We start from the raw sequence: 18010 nt of genomic DNA on the forward strand, positions 1-18010 counted from the left end.
AGATAGATAGATAGATAGATAGATAGATAGTCAGATAGATAGATAGATAGATAGATAGATAGATAGATAGATAGATAGATAGATAGATAGATAGATAGATAGATAGATTAGTAAATAGATGGATGGATAAACCACAAACTACCTTTTTTTTAAAACAACTAAAAGATTTTACAAAAAAGCAAACATAAATTCAAAGGTCTTGGCAATCCTATACGGAATTCCGCTTCAGTTATTGCCTATTACTTGATAATTCTCTACTTACATTTGCAATAATATTTCTCATATTCTCACACAAACTTGTCAGTTTTCTTCCTTATTTATGTTTTTTTTTTTTTTTTTTATTATTTTGTACCTTTAACAGCCCTTCCTACAAATATCTGTTTGTATTTATGTTTAGTAGAGAGCGTCTTTATGTATGTATTAATATTCCTTATTTTTCATTTAGAATATTGCTGTTGTTGCTTTTGCAATAAATTTGACGATTTTTGCTCCCATGGAGATTCAAAAGTGTGGACATAAGAACAACAAATTTGTATACATACATATATAGCATATAGGTATATATATTTTTTGCAAACTAAACTGTCAGACAGACGAACTGACGGACAAACTTGTTCAATGTTTTGATTTGTTTTGTTGCAGTAGACTGTTAACATTTGGTTTTGTTTTTCTATGTTCTTTATGTTTTAGTTTTATTAACTTCTGTAGTTTTAATTGAAGTTGTTTGTGTTTATTTTGTTGCAACGAAAAATGAACCAGGTATGGAAAATTCATTACTATTGAATGATTTCATTACTTTTGGACTGCAGGGACTACCACAGTCGTACGAACAGTCAGTAGGTTATTCCAAAGACAAGTCAATTGACTACAAAATAGTCTATAATATAATCGATTATATAGAATAGCTAATAAATCGTTAAATGGACCTGTCATTCAATAAACTAGTTTATTATACTACTGTAGTATTATTACTTTATAATTGAGTTAGTAGACTGTAGTATTATTACTTTATAATTGAGTTAGTAGACTAATCATTAGATCAGTAGATATGATTAGATTAAAATAGACATAGAGTGATCAATAAACTAGTCCATACACTACTCAATAGATCTGAAAATAGACATATAGAATATATGAAATTGCCCAGAGACGGGCCAATGGAAAGTTCATGTACTGGTCCATAACTTATACACTAGGCGATCGACCGTTTATAAACTTATCATTAGTCTGTACCACAGACTAGTCCGTAGAATATTCAATAGATTATACTGTAAACTGTTTGGATAATATAGTAGTTCATAAAGTCTACTTAATAGTGTGGTCCATAGACCAGTAAAAAGTATATCCCATACTCTTGTTAATAGTAGTCAAGACCATATGCTAATATAAATCGGTTTTATACATGTGTAAGCATACATGCTCTTTGTCGATGATTTTTAACTTTTTATACCCTACACCACTATAGTGGGGAGGGTATTATGCGATTGTGCTGAAGTTTGTAGCACCCAAAAATATTGGTCCTAGACCCACCTTAAAGTATACCAATCGTCTCAGAATCACTTTCTGAGTCGATTTAGCTATGTCCGTCTGTGTGTCCATGTAAACCTTGTGCGCACGCTACAGGTCGCAATTTTTAAGATAATTTAATGAAATATGGCACATACTCTTTTTTTTGGTACAAGGACGATCGCTATTGAAAATTGTTGAAATCGGTCTATTATTTCTCCTAGCCCCCATACAACCGTACCCCCGAATCGGGCCTTTAGGCTCATAAGTACATATAAGCTCATAATGTCAACAAAAATCAGCAAATATTAGTTTTATAGAACAATAAATGACAATACTAATTATTGTTGTGATCGGGCCTCATTTGACCCTAGCCCCCATACAGACTCCCCTTCAGAAAATGACTTGAAGGTCAAAATTAACTTATAATTACTTATAAAACGATTAAAATCTACATAAATGACTTTGAAGTAGACGTAAATTCATCTACCAAAATTTACAAGGATAGGGCCATATTTACCCCTTCTCCCCTATGAGCCCTCTTGTAAAAAATCTCTTTTTTTTGACAACAATAAGTAAAAATATTCCACAATAAAACAAATTAAATGCTTTATTAAAAAAAATTTAAAATTTTAACATACTAAATGGTATAGGGTATCATATGGTCGGAAATGTCCGACTATAAATTCATACTTGTTTCTATTATTTTCGAGTTTTCTACTCTTTCCTAAATTTTTCCAGTTTTTCCGACGTTTTTTAACTTTTATTTACAAAGTCGACTTTTTCATAGACGATAGTCAAGTTATCGACTTTTTTTGGAACAAAATCATCGACTTTTTTTGGAACAAAATAGTTGACGTTGACTTTTTTCGACAAAAAAATCGATTGTTCAATTATTCGAAAGTCGATTTATAAAACCCTACCATAGAATTGCAGTTTAGTTATCCTAAAAATGACTCATAATTGAAAATAAGTTTTCCATGCCTGGATGATGTTGTTGGTTGGTTTCTTCTTAGTTAGTTGGTGTTGTTTGGTTTATTTTTCCTTCAAATTTGATTTCTTTGTTGTTGTCTGGCCGGCTGACTGACTGAGTAAAGAAAATCATAATAATACAGGGACAAAGAATAAAAACAAAACTAAAGTGTAGTGAAGTAAAGTAAATGTAATAAAGTGAAAAATAAAAATAAAACGTCCTGTTCTGGTGGAGTAAATGTATATAGATGATGATGATCCCCTAACTGTGTGGTGTTCTGTTTTTTTGCAATTATTTTTGTTTTGTTGGAAACAGCAGCTAACAGCAGCAACAACAACGACGGAATACAAAAAATATTTTGTATTATGAATTTTAGTTTGAGTTTGTACCTTTCAGGAGAATGTTGGTTGTTGTGTAAGTAGAAGAGAATTTCCATAAAAAATACCAACATAAATGTAATTTATAATAAAAAAAATTAAATAATAAAAATTTTACTTAATCAAATAAATAATTTTTGCTTTAATTAAATAAATTAAGAAAGTTTATTTATTTTAAGTGTTAAAACAAAACATATTTTTTCTATTTTTTTCTAGCTTCAATATGTGGTCATTTTTTATTAACATTTCAATTTAATATTAAAATAAACTAATAAAAAAATACAAAGAAAAACGTCCCTCATACCCTTAATATCTACCTATCTAATTAAAAAAAAGTTCATTATTGAGAAAAAGTGTAACCATCAATAAAAAAAACGTACGTAAAATATTTATAATTTAATAAATAAGTAATTTAAAGTGTTTGAAAATAATTATAATAATAATCATCATCATCATCATTATCAATGTTATATTTTAATAATATACCAGAAAATGTCAAAATATCAAAAGGGAAACCGAATAAAAATCCTCTTCTAACTTCCCAATATAATTTACATTGTGCTAGACTTTGGAAAAGCAACAATAAAAATGTATTTTTTTTCTCAAGTGAATACGAAAATCTAAATGAAATGAAAAACAAATACCAGCAAAAGAGAGTGTTAAATATAATAATTATGCTCAAAACTCCGAATTTTCTCTCTCTCTTTGTGTTTTATTTAATATTTTCTTATATCCTTGTTACTGGTAAAAGGGTTGCCATTTAAGTGAAACTCATAGAGAATTGTGTTGATAACAAAATGCAACAGAAATTTGGCTTCTTAAAGACAAAAGGTTTTGCATAGAAACATGTCTTAACACGGCTTTACACGATCACACAAGTTTTGTGTAGAAAAATACGGATGGGATCGTCTAAATGCGTCTAATGAAAACATGACCCATAGAGAGAGAATATGGCTCGTATGGCTCTCTTTATTTTTTGAAATGATTAAAAAAAGAAGCAGGTCGCATTATATCAGGGATGTATTTTTATGTAAATACATACAAAAAAAGTGAAACAGCTGTTCCTATCTTAATTTGTTATTGTTTTATACTAATTGTTTAAACACAAAAAATATAGATTATACGTCTTTTATTCTCTTTATAGTTATACGGATGGAATTTAATTTTACTTTTTCATTAGACTTTACGTACGTAAGGAGGGATCGTGTGAAATGTCCTTTAACGATATTGCAACGCCTTAAATATGGCCTAAAATGGCGGTTTTTCAAACGTTGTGATCTCTCAAGAACCTAATTTAGTTGAGGCGAGATTACAGAAGTGACAGTAATTGGGGTTTCGACAGTATTTCCGTTGAAATAAAACAAGTAGGAAAGTATAGTCGGGCATGGCCGACCATATAATGCCCTACACCATGAGTATATTTTTAAAATTTTTACTTTTTATAAAGAAACTTTTATGTTGAATATTATTCCAAAATATTTAAGCAATTTATTGATAAAAAAACAAAATTTCTAAATGAGGCTTTATATAGGTCAAATATGGGCCGATCCTCGGTAAATTTGGGAAAAGGATATATTTTTAAATAACAGTTAGTTTTCTTGAGTTTCCTTGCGATACAAATGGTTACTTTGTTTTATACTAATCGTTAGACGTTTAAGACATTTTTTTGTAAGAGGGTTTGTATAGGGGCTAGGGTCAAATTTTTAGAGAGATAATAGAATATTAGACGTAATTATGGCATAAAAAGTTCAAATCGGGAGGTACGTTTGTATGGGGGCTAGGTGAAATAATGGACCGATTTCAACCATTTTTAATAGGCTTCGTCCCTGTGCCAAAGAATATGCTTGGTCCAAATTTCAACAAATTATCTTGAAAATTGCGGCCTGTACCTTGCGCACAAAGTTTACATGGACAGCCGGACAGCCGGACAGACGGACGGACATGTCTTAATCGACTCAAAAAATGATTCTGAATCGATCGGTATACTTTAAGGTGGGTATTGGACTAATATATTTGTATGTTACAAACATCAGCACAAACGTATAATACCCTCCCCACTATAGTGGTGTAGGGTATAAAGACACCTTAGTAAAATAAAAATGTGATTTAAATAATTCGAATTTCTGCAATGAAACAATAGAAGGGCTCAATTGTTGAGTTATAAATTTATAAATTTTATTTCTAACACTTTTTCCCTTTACTACAGGCCTTTTCTAAGAGCTAAACTAGAATTCCTTTTTATGACATGAGTAATAAATCGCTTTTCTCTGGGAATCCATAAATAACCCCATAATGAGGGAAACACTAGGTATCTTCTTCTGTTGATCCCTAACGAATATTGCTAAAGAATTCCAGTTTATACCTCTTATCTTTCATCTTTTTATCGTAACAATAAGAAGAAGCAATTCCATTTCGTTTCAATACTTTACGATTGTCTGTATTCAGAATTTCGATCGCCATTACGTTTTTGTAAGTTGCTGTTTATTTGGCGGGGCGTCGAATCGAAACCAAAGTTGCCAATCGGAGAAAATTTCGATTCAAATTGAAATGCAGGGTCCATTATTTGACTTTCTAAATTGATATAGATATTGTGCGAAGATAAGTGAGAGAGGTTATCGAAGACTGCTCTTAAATCTTAAGGTTTTTGAACAGTGTATATATGAACAGATATTTGGGAAATTGTATTAATATTTACATTGGATAAGATGTACTGAGAATCAGATACATTGGGGATGTTTGTAAAGAGATACTAAATACATGATAAATAGTATGTGTGACGGCCTTCTAAAAACTTTTATTTTTTAGAGATAGTTCGATTGCCAAATATCAGTATAAAATGTATAACTGTATAAAGAACCCTGAGTGAGTCCAATTCTCCATCAACACTATTATTGTAACAGGTTGGCTGTTACTGGAAAAAACTTCCGATTAATACAGCTGTTGCTCAGTTGACAATCTTTGGCCGATTGAGAATCGGGTCATTCCGGAGCGGAGATCCAATTATGGTTAGAACGACGGCTGCTTGTGATTGAGACCGTGGCAATCTGTGTAGTTAGTGGGTAACGGGAAAAATGGTCATTCAGGGAATATTAAGCGGTTCATTATGGACATACAATTCCAGTTTAAAATTAACGTATAGAGCTCCTTTATATACATATGTAAATAACTTATTCTGTGTAAAACTGCAAGTAATAGAATCTATTGCTACACTGAAAAAAATCCATGCCTAATATATATGAAAAATGTCGTACATTGTTCGAATCGTTTGTTGTTTTGCACCACGAAATTCTTTCGTAATATATACGAAATTGTACGAAATATTTTAGTATAATGCAAAATATTCTTGAAAAAAAATTAATTTACATAAATTGAAATAAGTGAATTTTGAAGAAATATGGTAAATTTTACGAAATATTAATTTATTCAAACATTTTTGTTCATTTTCAAATATTTTTTTCTAATTTTAGTTCAAAATTATTCTCCACACGAATTTTCATTTTTTTTATGCAAATAATTCGTAAATACCTAATATTATATTTTTTCATGTTTAAGGGGCGAGCCAGGCAACATTGAATAAAAAGTTCGGGAGGAAAGTTCCAATTGTTGTACCAATGACTTAAATGCTTACCTTAAGATGAAGAAAAGCCAAATATACAGAACGATGTAGAATCAACTATTGTTTTGAAATACAAATCAAAAGGTCTAAAAATTTAATTTATTCTTCTAGATGTCATTCCTATATCAGTCGAAAATTTACCAAATTTCTGTATTACTGTTATTCTTGAAGAAATAATTATCCCTTACAAATCTCTTTTTCTAAAATGGCAACCCTGTACTTGTAATATTTTCTTATAAATTTCTTATTCCTTTTTTATTTTAACGTTTTTTTTTTTTACACAGTACACCTTTTCGATAATCTCGCAAAAAATCTAATTTCCGAAAAATTTAACGAAAAAAGTAAAATTAACTAGCATTTAAAGTGAAATGAAATATTAAAATAAATAAATATTTGAAAATAAATAAATTTAAGTAAAAAAATCAAAAGAAATTTCGCAAACAAAGTGTTAACGAAATAGTCTGTATGAAATAAAAAAAGAGTGTTTAAGAATTACAAGACTTTTACTAAAAGAGAAAATACCCTCAACATTGCACTCTTCTCAAAACATGTAAAAGACAAGCAATAATAAATAGAAGAAATAAGAAAAAAAACTTGTTTGTTTATTCTTATCTTGATTTCTTTCTTATAGTTTATAACCAAAACAAATATTCACTCAAACTCAACTAACAACTTAAATTCAACCAGTCAGCCAACCATCTGTTTCGACCTCTATATAACTTTCTTTTTATTCTACCATCTCCCATCCATCGAACTACCACCATAATAACAATATTTACTTGGCCACCTCTTGGCTTCCCGAAAATTGAAGAAGAAGAAACAAACTCTTGTATAAAAAAGTGTACTTTTTTCTGTTTGTTTGGCTGTGTGTGTGTGTTTAAGTGAACCTGTATTGTTTGATATGTTGTTGGTATAGTCTCCGAAAAAAATAAAAGAGTAGAAAACCGAAATAAATTGAAAACAAACAAAAACATTGAACGAACAAACCAACGAACAGTGTTTGGTGTTGTTTTATTATCATTATTTTTGTTGTGTTGTGTGTATCAGGGATGGATAATTTAGTACTAGGGTGTTTAGTTAGAGTCGGATCAAACTAAGGCCAAATCTAATAATTGATCCATGAACTAGTAGGGTTCTTTAAATCGACTTTCGAATAATCGGACAATCGACATTTTGTCGAAAAAAGTCGAAGTCGACTATTTTGTTCCAAAAAAGTCGTCTTTGTTAATAAAAATCGAAAAGTCGAAAACTCGAAAATAGTATAAAAAAGTCAAAAATAGTCGAAAAATTTCAAAGTCAATAACTCTAAAAAATTCGAAAAAACTCGAAAAAAGTAAAAAAAAAGTCGAAAGAATTCAAAAATAGTCAAAAAGTCGAAAAAAGTCGGAAAATAATGAAAAGCCGTCTATTTATAAAATACTTAAAGTCGAAAAGTCCAAAAGTTGACATTTAACTAAATGAAAAAAAGTCGAAAATCGACTTTGCATAATATGCAAAAAGTCGACTTTTTGTTTCAACTATAGAACCCTATCGACTAGTTTTTCATTACCCTAATGATCAGTCTATTAATAAGACTTGTTGTTATGGTTACTCAATTGACTAGTTTTTTGGACTAATCCCTAATCCAATGTCGAAGGATCAATCTATGGACTAGTCTTCTAACTGGTCAATGTGCTAGTTATTTACCCTAATTATCAGTCTATCAATAGGACTTTTTGTTGTAGTTATTCTATGGACTAGTCTTTTGGACTAAAATCTTGATGGTCTATGGTCCAGTCGATCATTACTCTAATGACCAGTCCATTGACAAGTCTATGGACTAGATAATAGACTGGTCTATGGACCTGTCTGTTGAATAGTCTATCATCAATGGATTAGTCTATGGACTAGTCAATTGACCGGCCCATATACCAGTGTCTATACATTACTATATTTATTAGTCTATTAAAAGGACTATGGACTAATCTCTTGACTGGTCCATAAAACAGTATCTATTCATTACTCTAGTCCATTGATTAGTATATGGATTTGGCTATGGGTTAGTCTATGGACTGGACTAGTGTAATGACAAGCATATGGACTAGTCAAATGACTAATCTATTGACTAGTCTATTATGTCATATAATGATTAGTCTATTAACTTGTCTATAGACAAGTCTATGGTCGAGTCTACGAATAATCTATCAATTCGACTGTTAATTAGTCAATGGTCTAGAATATTGACTAGTTTATAGACTTGTCTCTTGACTAGTATATCATCTTTTAATTAGTATATGAACTAGTAAATTTACCAGTTAAATTCTATTTTATTAATCCCTCTATAGACTAGATTGTTCTTTCGACTAAACTGTGGACAAGCCTACTGACTAGTCTATCGTCTAAGAATTAGTATATTGACTAGTCTATGGTGTAATATATGGGCTAGTCTATGGATTTACCTCTCATTTATGAATTAGTCTATAGACTAGTCAGTTGACCGGTCCATGGCCTACAGTCTGTTACTATATTCATCAGTCAATTGATTATATATTAGATTAGTTTATTGACTAGTCTATAGACTAATTCAAAGATGATGGACTAGTTAAGAGACGAGTCTATAGACTAGTCAATAGTCAATAGCTAATATACTAATTCATTGGCCAGTCTATGAAATAATGTAATATTCAGTCTGTATACTAGCCTCTAGACTCAACTTAAGAATAGTCTATTGATTAGACTACGGATAAGACTTTTGTCTAGTCTATTAATCTGTATATTGATCAGTCTATGGACTATTATATTAGAGATTAGTGTGATGACTATTCTAGTAACTGTTATTTTGTATTTGGACCAGTTTAACAACTATTCACCCCAATCGCCAATCATCATTTCACGTGAAATATGTTCCCTTTTTTACTTTTTTCTTTCACTAACGTTTTTGTTGTAAAAAAAATTCACCTGTTATGAAATTTGTTGATGGAATTTTGTAAACATTGAACAGCTGTTCCATACAAAATCAACTATTGTGAATGAATTGTTCACAACAAGCTCACGATAGCAATTTGCCCTTCAAGAGAAATGAAAATTTCAAGGGAACAACATTTTCACTTCTATAGAGGATAGGGGTGATTAAATTTTCCATGTCTGGAGTTTTTTTCTATGGAGAAGAGAGAGAGAGTATAAAATAAAAATAATAATAAACAAAAACACAATTTAACATACATAAAAAATAATAAATAAAATTAATTAAAGAAAATAACAAACATAAAAGAATAAGAAAATAAAAGAAAAAGTTAAGTGAGTGAAAGAGTGAGAGAGTTATTTCAAATATAGCAAACGGTGTTGACAACACACAACAATATCACCAACAACAATAACAGACGCCATTAACGGTGATCAATCAATTATCAATATCTAACTCAGAAACATTTTTAACAATTGCACTCACACTTTCTTTACAATTTATTTTTTTATTATTATTATTTATTTAAATTTCTATAATAACTCCTCAGTATTTCCCATAACAAACAAGATAAAAAAAACAATTTAAAAATCAGCAGAGAATTGTTTACAATGCAATAACAACCTTAAACTCTTAAAAAACATTTCTAAATAAAAACAAATTAACCAACGATCGATCATCAATATTCATCATACATGCAACAATATCCCATACAACTTGTTAACGCCGCAACTAACATAGAAAACTTCATCATTAACACGGTTGTTTCATCATTATCATTATTATTATTATCATCAGCGTCATCATTACTAACTACTACTGTCATTATTAAGAATTTCGTATTCGAATAATCAAAGAAACAAAAGTTAAACAACTTTGAATTGGAACAAATCTACTCTACTCTATATACAAACACAAACATTTGACCATCTACCAAGTTTGTTTGCTGGAAAAAAATGTCAACGTTCTTAAATAATTTCTTCCCAGCAGGTAAGAAAAATTTAAAAAAAAAATAAAAATAAAAAATAAATATTTTTATTTTCTTTTGTTCTATTGTATTTTATGATAGAAATTAATGATCATTATTGCTAAAATAACCGAATAAATGATTCTAAAAAGATTTCATTTCTAAGTTCAACTGAAATGTAAATGATCTTATAAAAGATCAGCTGATCTTGATGATCAGAAACTCAAATGATTCTTAATAATAAATCTTGCAGAATAATATGAAATCAAAATCATTAATAGTCCAACTGTAAATCTATTGTTGAGCATTCAGAGGTCCAGTTATTGTAGGCACAATTAAAACGTTATTATCTTGATATGGATTTTATTATTGTTCTCGTTTAGTTTGCTTTCTATTCGCAGGATCTTCTTAATTACCATTATTATTAAGTAATAGAGTTTGTTGACTAAACATTTATTGGCCAAGGCTTAATCCGATAGTTTCAAAGCGAAAGTCTGATTATTTTTAACAACCGTTGGCAAAGAAATCCAAAAGGTTGGGTTGCCAATCTTTAATCGAGTATGACCAGAGTTATTCTGGATTATGAATCGAATTGTCTTATAAACTAGAAATGCCTTATGTTAATATTTATACCCTACACCACTTTTGTGGATAGGGAGGGTATATTGGGTTTGTGCTGATGTTTGTAACGCCGATCTGATCAGAATCATTTTCTTTGACCAAGGCTAAATTCGATAGTTTCAAAGCAAAAGTCTGATTATTTTTAACAACTGTCGCCAAAGAAATCCAAAGGTTGTGTTGCCAATCTTTAATCGAGTATGACCAGAGTAATTCTGAAGTGGGAATCGTCCGACTGTACTTAAACTACAGGACGCAATTTTGAAGATAATTCTATGAAATGGCACATGATCTTTTATGGTACCGTAGTAGCCTCCTGAAAAATGTAACTTAAAAATCCACAATTTTAGTAATGTTAGTAATAAGTCCGTAATAACAATTGAAATTTCCGATTTGCTAAGCAAAGAATCTGAAAGTTTAAGAACTTTCATCCTCAAGATCTTATTGAGCCTTCATTTTATCCGCTCGAAGTTACTTTTATGTTATTAATAGAGTTCCGATCAATAATTACTTAGTGTCGCATTTGGATCGTGCAATTAAACTTAAGAACCGTAATTGAGTCACCAATATCATGCAATTTCATACTACTACTGATTTAAATAGTTCTTCCGATTAGACATACAAAACATTTCCTAAGCTTTTGGACCAGGACCAAAAGCCTAAATCGAAAGTTTAACAGGTTTCTTTTTGTATGAATATTATTGTTAAATTACGCACCGATATTATCAAGAGTTCTCTTCCGATATTTTACTTCATTATTCACTTGTGTAACAATTTTCAGAACCAGAAAGAACCTGTATAATTTTGATCGAATGTAATTTGTTTATCCTTCAAATTTCTTCATAAAATCTATATATCAGAAACGATAAAGACATAAGTCAAATAGTGCAATTTGCTCGTGACCTTTACCTCATTGGCTTACAATCGAGAAGTTTCCAAAAAGAATTTGAATCAACAGGAAATAAAAGAAATAGTGGACCTTGGAAACGATATAGATGACATACCCAGCAGTTCGGTGGGACAGTCCCGATCTACATACTTAACCTTCCACTCAGGGTTACCTCTAGACACTGAATGTGCAGGTGACTAACTATTTTACCACGTGCTTTTGCTGCGCGATAGTTAATCATCACCTTATAGATTACGAAGAGACAGACAAAAAGCTTAAGTTTGTTTTTAAGTGTCAACTCTCTCGCTTTCAAAGGGGACGTTAAAGTGACGATTATCTTTACACTTATTTACAAGAAGTACATCCATGACGAAAGAGGTAGTTAGACGCTAGTCTTTTTCAGATACATTGACTCTTTGTCGAAGGGCAGGGTAATCTTGAGAGTCGCTTACTCTTATAAAGGTGTATTGTTTTTAGATTCTTTCCATGATATCTACAGCTCCGAGACGACTTATAGTCGTTGACAAGTCCGCTAAGAAAAAGGAAAAGGGATCGCAAAAGATTGATTGTTTGTGACGTACTTCTGAAACCAAGGATCATCGATTTGAAAATCCTAATTATGTCTTTATATGTAATGCTCGAGTTGTTGGTATCTGCGAGCAAGTCTCACAGATATTTACTCTTCCGTACTCTTCCGTAATAGAATCTTAAAAATTGCGTTAAAAGACTTTTCCATGGCGAATAATTGAATCATTCTAATCTATTAAGCACTATTTTTCCTTTTCGCTCCCAAATTGTCTCTGTGTACTGATACTTATAGGACTTATTTTGAAATTCGAACCTTGTTTTGAAACCTTTATTTTTTCCAATTGTTATGATTTTAACTAAGAACTGGTTCTGTCTTGTATCTGTTTTGGTTTTTTCTACTTGTTATTGTCTTCATTTTCTTCGATTTTTGCTTGTTTTTACTACAATACCAGTTTTATGTTATTCAAAACACTGGACCTGTAAACATAAAAACCGGAAATGACATTTTTTTGTGTAAAATATGGAGTATATGTATGTGTTGTTGTTTTGTATTATTCTGGAAGAATTTACCTGTTGTTTGTTTTGTGGTGTAATTGTATTTGGGTTTTTATTTAAATGTATCATTTCATTACCATGCAACCCATCATTATTATTATTATCTTTATTTTCAAATTATTTTTATTATTTTTCTTTTATTTTTACGTTTTTAAACTTTTTTTGTTTTCTGTTATTGTTGTGCTAAAAACCAAAACACAAGAACTTGCAACATTAAACTTGTTTTATAGACAGGCAGCAGCAACAGAAAAAAAAACGAATAAATAAAATAACAAGAAACTAAAGTATGTATTATTGACTGCTGCATGCAACATTGATATGTTGAAAAACAAAAAACCATAACAAAGAACAGTTTTTAAAACTACAAAATGAAACTTGAACTTTAAATAAAAATAATTGAAAGAAAAAAAAAACAAAATGAAACTAAAGAAAAACAAAGATTAAAGTTTACTTTTGTATGCAACATGCAACAAAATATCTACAAACATGTTATGTGTTACCTTTTTCTTTGACATATAAAAACAAAGAGATTTTGAAAGATGTTTATATGTACATCATCATGGTCATGTGATATGATGTTTACTATGTTATCCGATATGATTTGTTATAGATATGAATGTTGGCATATTTTTTACATTTTAAGACATTTACATGCATTCGTTAAGAGATATTCATGTAATAAGACAATATGTTTAATCGATAATTTATGATCACCCGATAAATTAAATTTTTGATAACTAGCTTTAACTGCTGATCGAGATGAATTTAGTCTAGATTATGGACTACAATTTAGACTATAGACTAGAATATGAACTTGACTAAAGACTAGACTAGACAATATGTAAAACTTGACTATGGTATAGAAGAGACCATAGACTGTAGACTAGATAATAGACTAGACTATCGCAAAAACTATAGACCAAATAATAGACTAGAATATAGACAAGGCTATTCACTAGACTATGGACTATACTGTAGACTTCATTAGACTATGGACTAAACTGTAGCCTAGACTGTAGACTGGACTAAAGACTAGCCTATAGACTACACTATAGACTAGAATATAGACAATAGACTATAGGCAAGACTATAGGCTATACTATTGACAAGACTATAGACAAGACTATAGACTAGACTATAGACTAGACTATAGACTAGACTATAGACTAGACTAGACTATAGACTAGACTATAGACTAGACTAGACTATAGACTAGACTATAGACTAGACTATAGACTAGACTATAGACTAGACTATAGACTAGACTATAGACTAGACTATAGACTAGACTATAGACTAGACTATAGACTAGACTATAGACTTCACGTAGATATCCCGCTCTACTCTCTCCACAAACATTGAAATATTCGAATTTGTATTTTTTTATACTATCCCGTTATAAAGGTATTTAATATGTATTTCAATTCAACCAAATCCACTCCTACAATATAAATTTTTATTTGCTTTACACTGACAAAAAGGTGTACAAAATGAAATGGTATTTTTCTATACATATTTGTACACTAATATGTAAATAAAGTATGTACATATGTATCTATAGATAAAATTTATTCAGTATACAATATTGTTATTGTATTTTTTGCATTTATTCATACAATTACATAAATACATAGTTTAATTTAACGAGGGCTAAAAGAAAAGTTAAAAAAATTGTTTCCTAAATGAAACTTTAAAATATTTGATATCCTGTTTTGCTAGTGGATAGGAATATTAATTTGTTTTTGTTTACTGTTCAATTAAACCTCGTTGCAGATTTGTTTAAGTAAAATATAGTGTGGTATCATGTTATTTGATTTAAATGCAAGCATAAATTGAAATATTAGAATTTTATTTTGTTATTCTATTTATTTGTTTTTGTATTTTTAATTCGCAAAATGTTAAACTATTTTGCATTTTATGTGCAATTTGTATATTTAGTTCTTATATGTGTATACATTCGTATAAAATAACTCAATTCCATTAATATTGTGCAACTAGTTTGAAAGTGTTGTGTGTTTTGGAAAAAAAATTCAAGTGTTTTTTAATAGATTCTTTCTAGTTATTGGGTAAGAGTTTTGATTGGAAGCTTTGAAGTACAATGACCTTATTTTAATTACTACAGAAAGAACATTTTTATTAAAGAATTTGATATAAAAGAAAAATTTTCCCAATAGAAAAAATATTGGAAAGTTTTCTATATAAATTTAATAAACTTCTATCAAAACAAAATATTTTTGAAAAGAAAACTAAAATTTCTTATAAAGAAGAAAAAAATTGTTTTTAAAAAAGAAAATTCCGAAAGTTTCTCTATAAAGAGATCATTTCGAAAATATTCTAAAAGAGAAAACATTTTCAAAGGTTTATATAAAAAAAGTTGATACATTTTTTAAACATTTATAATAAAATTCGAGAATTTTCTACTAAAATTATATATTTTTGTAAATTTATTAATTAGAAAAGAAAATTTCAAGAATTTTAAGTTTAATAAATTAAAAGGTGTAACTTTTTAAAAAATTTTAAAAAGAACTGAAAATTTAAAAGAAATTCCAATGAAGAAGAAAAAATTTCGAAAATTTACTAAAAAAAAGGAGAGAATTTCGAAAATATTGTAATAAAAAGAAAAAAATTTCGAAAATTTTCTAGGAAGAAGAAAAATATTAATAAATTTATTACTAAGAGGAAAAAATTTCCATAAATAAAGAATTTCAAATATTTTGTTAAATTTATTATTAAAAATAAAAAAAAATCTTAAAATGTTTAGTAAATTTCGAAAATTTTTAGATAAACGGAAACTTTAAATAATTTTTAAGAGAAATTTTTGAAAATTTTGTATTAATTTTAAGTTTCTATTGAATTTTAGAATATTTTCTTTAAAAAACAAAATATTTTAAAATTTTTTAATTAAGAGGAAATTTAAAAAAGAAAAAAATTTATTAAGAGAATATTTTGAAAATTTTCTAGTGAGAGAAAAAATTTTCGAAAATTTTCTATTAATAAGAGAAAAAACTTTCGAAAATTTTCTATTAAGAAGCGAAAATTTTGAAAATTCTATAAAAAAAAGCGGAAATTTCGAAAAAATTTTTAAGAAAAAAAAAGGTGTATATTTCCTATTGAGAAGAAAAATTAAAAAAATTCTTTGAAGAAGAGAATATAATGTTCTATTCAAAAATCTTTTTAAAAAATATTTCTTAATAAAAAAGAAATTAAAAATAAAAAATTATTAAGAGAAATTTTTAAAAATTTTCTATTGAAAAGAAAAAATGTCCATAATTTTCTATTAAGAGGAGAAATTTAGATACTTTTTCTATTAATTTATGTAAATTTTCTATAAAGAATAGAAAAGATTTCTATAAAGAATAGAAAATGTAATTGTAAACAGAGAAAGTTTCTCTTAAAAAGAGAAAATTTCAAAAAAGTTTTATTAAGAAAATAAAATTTGGAAAGTTTTCTATTAAGAGTAGTAATTTTAGAAAATTTTCTTAAAAAAAGAAAATATTTTGAAAACTTTTTTATTAAGAGAAAATTTTAAAAACATATTATTAGGGGAAATTAAAAAAAATAATTAAGAATAATTTTCGTAATTTCTTTTAAGACGAGAAAATGTTGATAATTTTCTATTAGGTAGAGAAATGAGGGAACATTTTCTATTCAATTACATTCATTTTTATTAAGAGAATAATTCCAAAAAAAAAAAAATAATTAGAGAAATTAAGAAAAATAAAATTGTACAAAAAATAAATGTTCGAAAATTTTCTGTTTAGAGGCAAAATACGGAAAAAATGTCCATAATGTTCTATTGTCTGGTCTAAAGAAGAGAATATTTTCTATTAGAAAATAAGAGAAATTTTTTGCTAAAAAGAAAAAGTTTTGACAATTTCAAAATTTTCTCAACAAAAGAAACAATTTCTGTAAAAAGAGAGAAATTAAAAAATAAAAAAATCTCCAAGTTTTCTCTTATAAAAAAATCTTCAAAATTAAAAAATGGTCTAGTAGAAAAAATAAATATTATTTTGAAAATTTGCAATAATAAAAGATAGAAATTTTTCTACAAAAAAAAAAGAGAAATATTAAAAAACCTTTAAAAAAGGGAATATTTCAAACAATTTTGTAGTAGAAAAGATAATTTCGATTAAAACACATTAAAAATTTCTTTAAAAAAATAAATTTTTTAAAATGTTTTCTAAAAAATTTTCTAGTATTTTTTTAAATATATTTTGAAAATTATTTCAAAAATAAAAAAAATCGAAAAATGTTTAAAATCCCTTTTTATATAAATTATATAAATAATTATTAAGTAGACGTAAATTTCTCTACTAAAATTTATAAAGATAAGATCATATTTACCCCTACTCTTGTAGAAAATCTCACTCTCTCATAGAAAATTCAGAAAGTAACTTTTTGAGAACGAAAAAATACCAAAAAGTCCCCTTTTATAGTTTCTCAAATGTTTAATTTCATGTTTCTAAGTTTAGTATTATAGAAAACTCAAAAAGTACCTTTTGAAGAACAAAAAAGTACCAAAAAGTCCACTTTTATGTAATCTCATTTAGTCCGGGCTCTGTATATTTAAATTCATGTTTATATTTTCAATATTATAGAAAATTCAAAAAGTTCGTTTTGTAGAACTAAACATTACAATATCCCGTTTTATAGATTGTCACTTACTGTGGCCCCTATATACTTAATAGAAAATTCAAAAGTTTTTGACAACGAAAAAGTACCAAAAATCCTCTTTTATAGGTTGTCACTTACTCCGGGCCCTACATGCTTAATTTCATGTTCAAAATTCAAAAAGGTACCTTTAAAGAACGAAAAAGTACCAAAATATCCGCTTTTAAAAGTTCTGTTTTTTGCAATGTCTGTCTGAGCATGAAAAAATCTTAATTTATGGACCGATTTTGCTGATTTTAAATAGCAATCTTCTCGTAAGCCTGTCTAACAGAATTATTGAAATTGAGGTATGTTTAAAAATAATTTCATCAAATATACAGACAGACGGACGGACATGACTAAATCGACTCTGCTACCTTTAACGATCCA

The 18010-nt window shown here is 28.3% G+C and overlaps 1 protein-coding gene across 7 annotated transcripts in view; it reads left to right on the top strand.

Annotated features, from left to right (window-relative positions):
- Positions 1–2916: 2916 nt before the first annotated feature.
- Positions 2917–18010, top strand: part of LOC111683365 (PAN2-PAN3 deadenylation complex subunit PAN3) — a 45441-nt gene continuing 30347 nt past the window's right edge. For 3 of the 7 annotated variants that reach the window (XM_046951164.1, XM_046951165.1, XM_046951166.1), the window contains exons 1-3: positions 2918–2934; positions 3073–3232; positions 9964–10403. In XM_046951164.1, coding sequence (XP_046807120.1) covers positions 10370–10403 — 34 coding nt within the window. In that variant the 5' untranslated portion in view covers positions 2918–2934; positions 3073–3232; positions 9964–10369. Of the gene's footprint in view, positions 2935–3072; positions 3233–9963; positions 10404–18010 lie in introns of all 7 variants that reach the window. The other 4 variants (XM_046951159.1, XM_046951160.1, XM_046951163.1 and 1 more) reach the window with 4 other exon arrangements.

Source organism: Lucilia cuprina, chromosome 5, assembly GCF_022045245.1.
Source record: "Lucilia cuprina isolate Lc7/37 chromosome 5, ASM2204524v1, whole genome shotgun sequence".
NCBI lineage: Eukaryota > Metazoa > Arthropoda > Insecta > Diptera > Calliphoridae > Lucilia > Lucilia cuprina.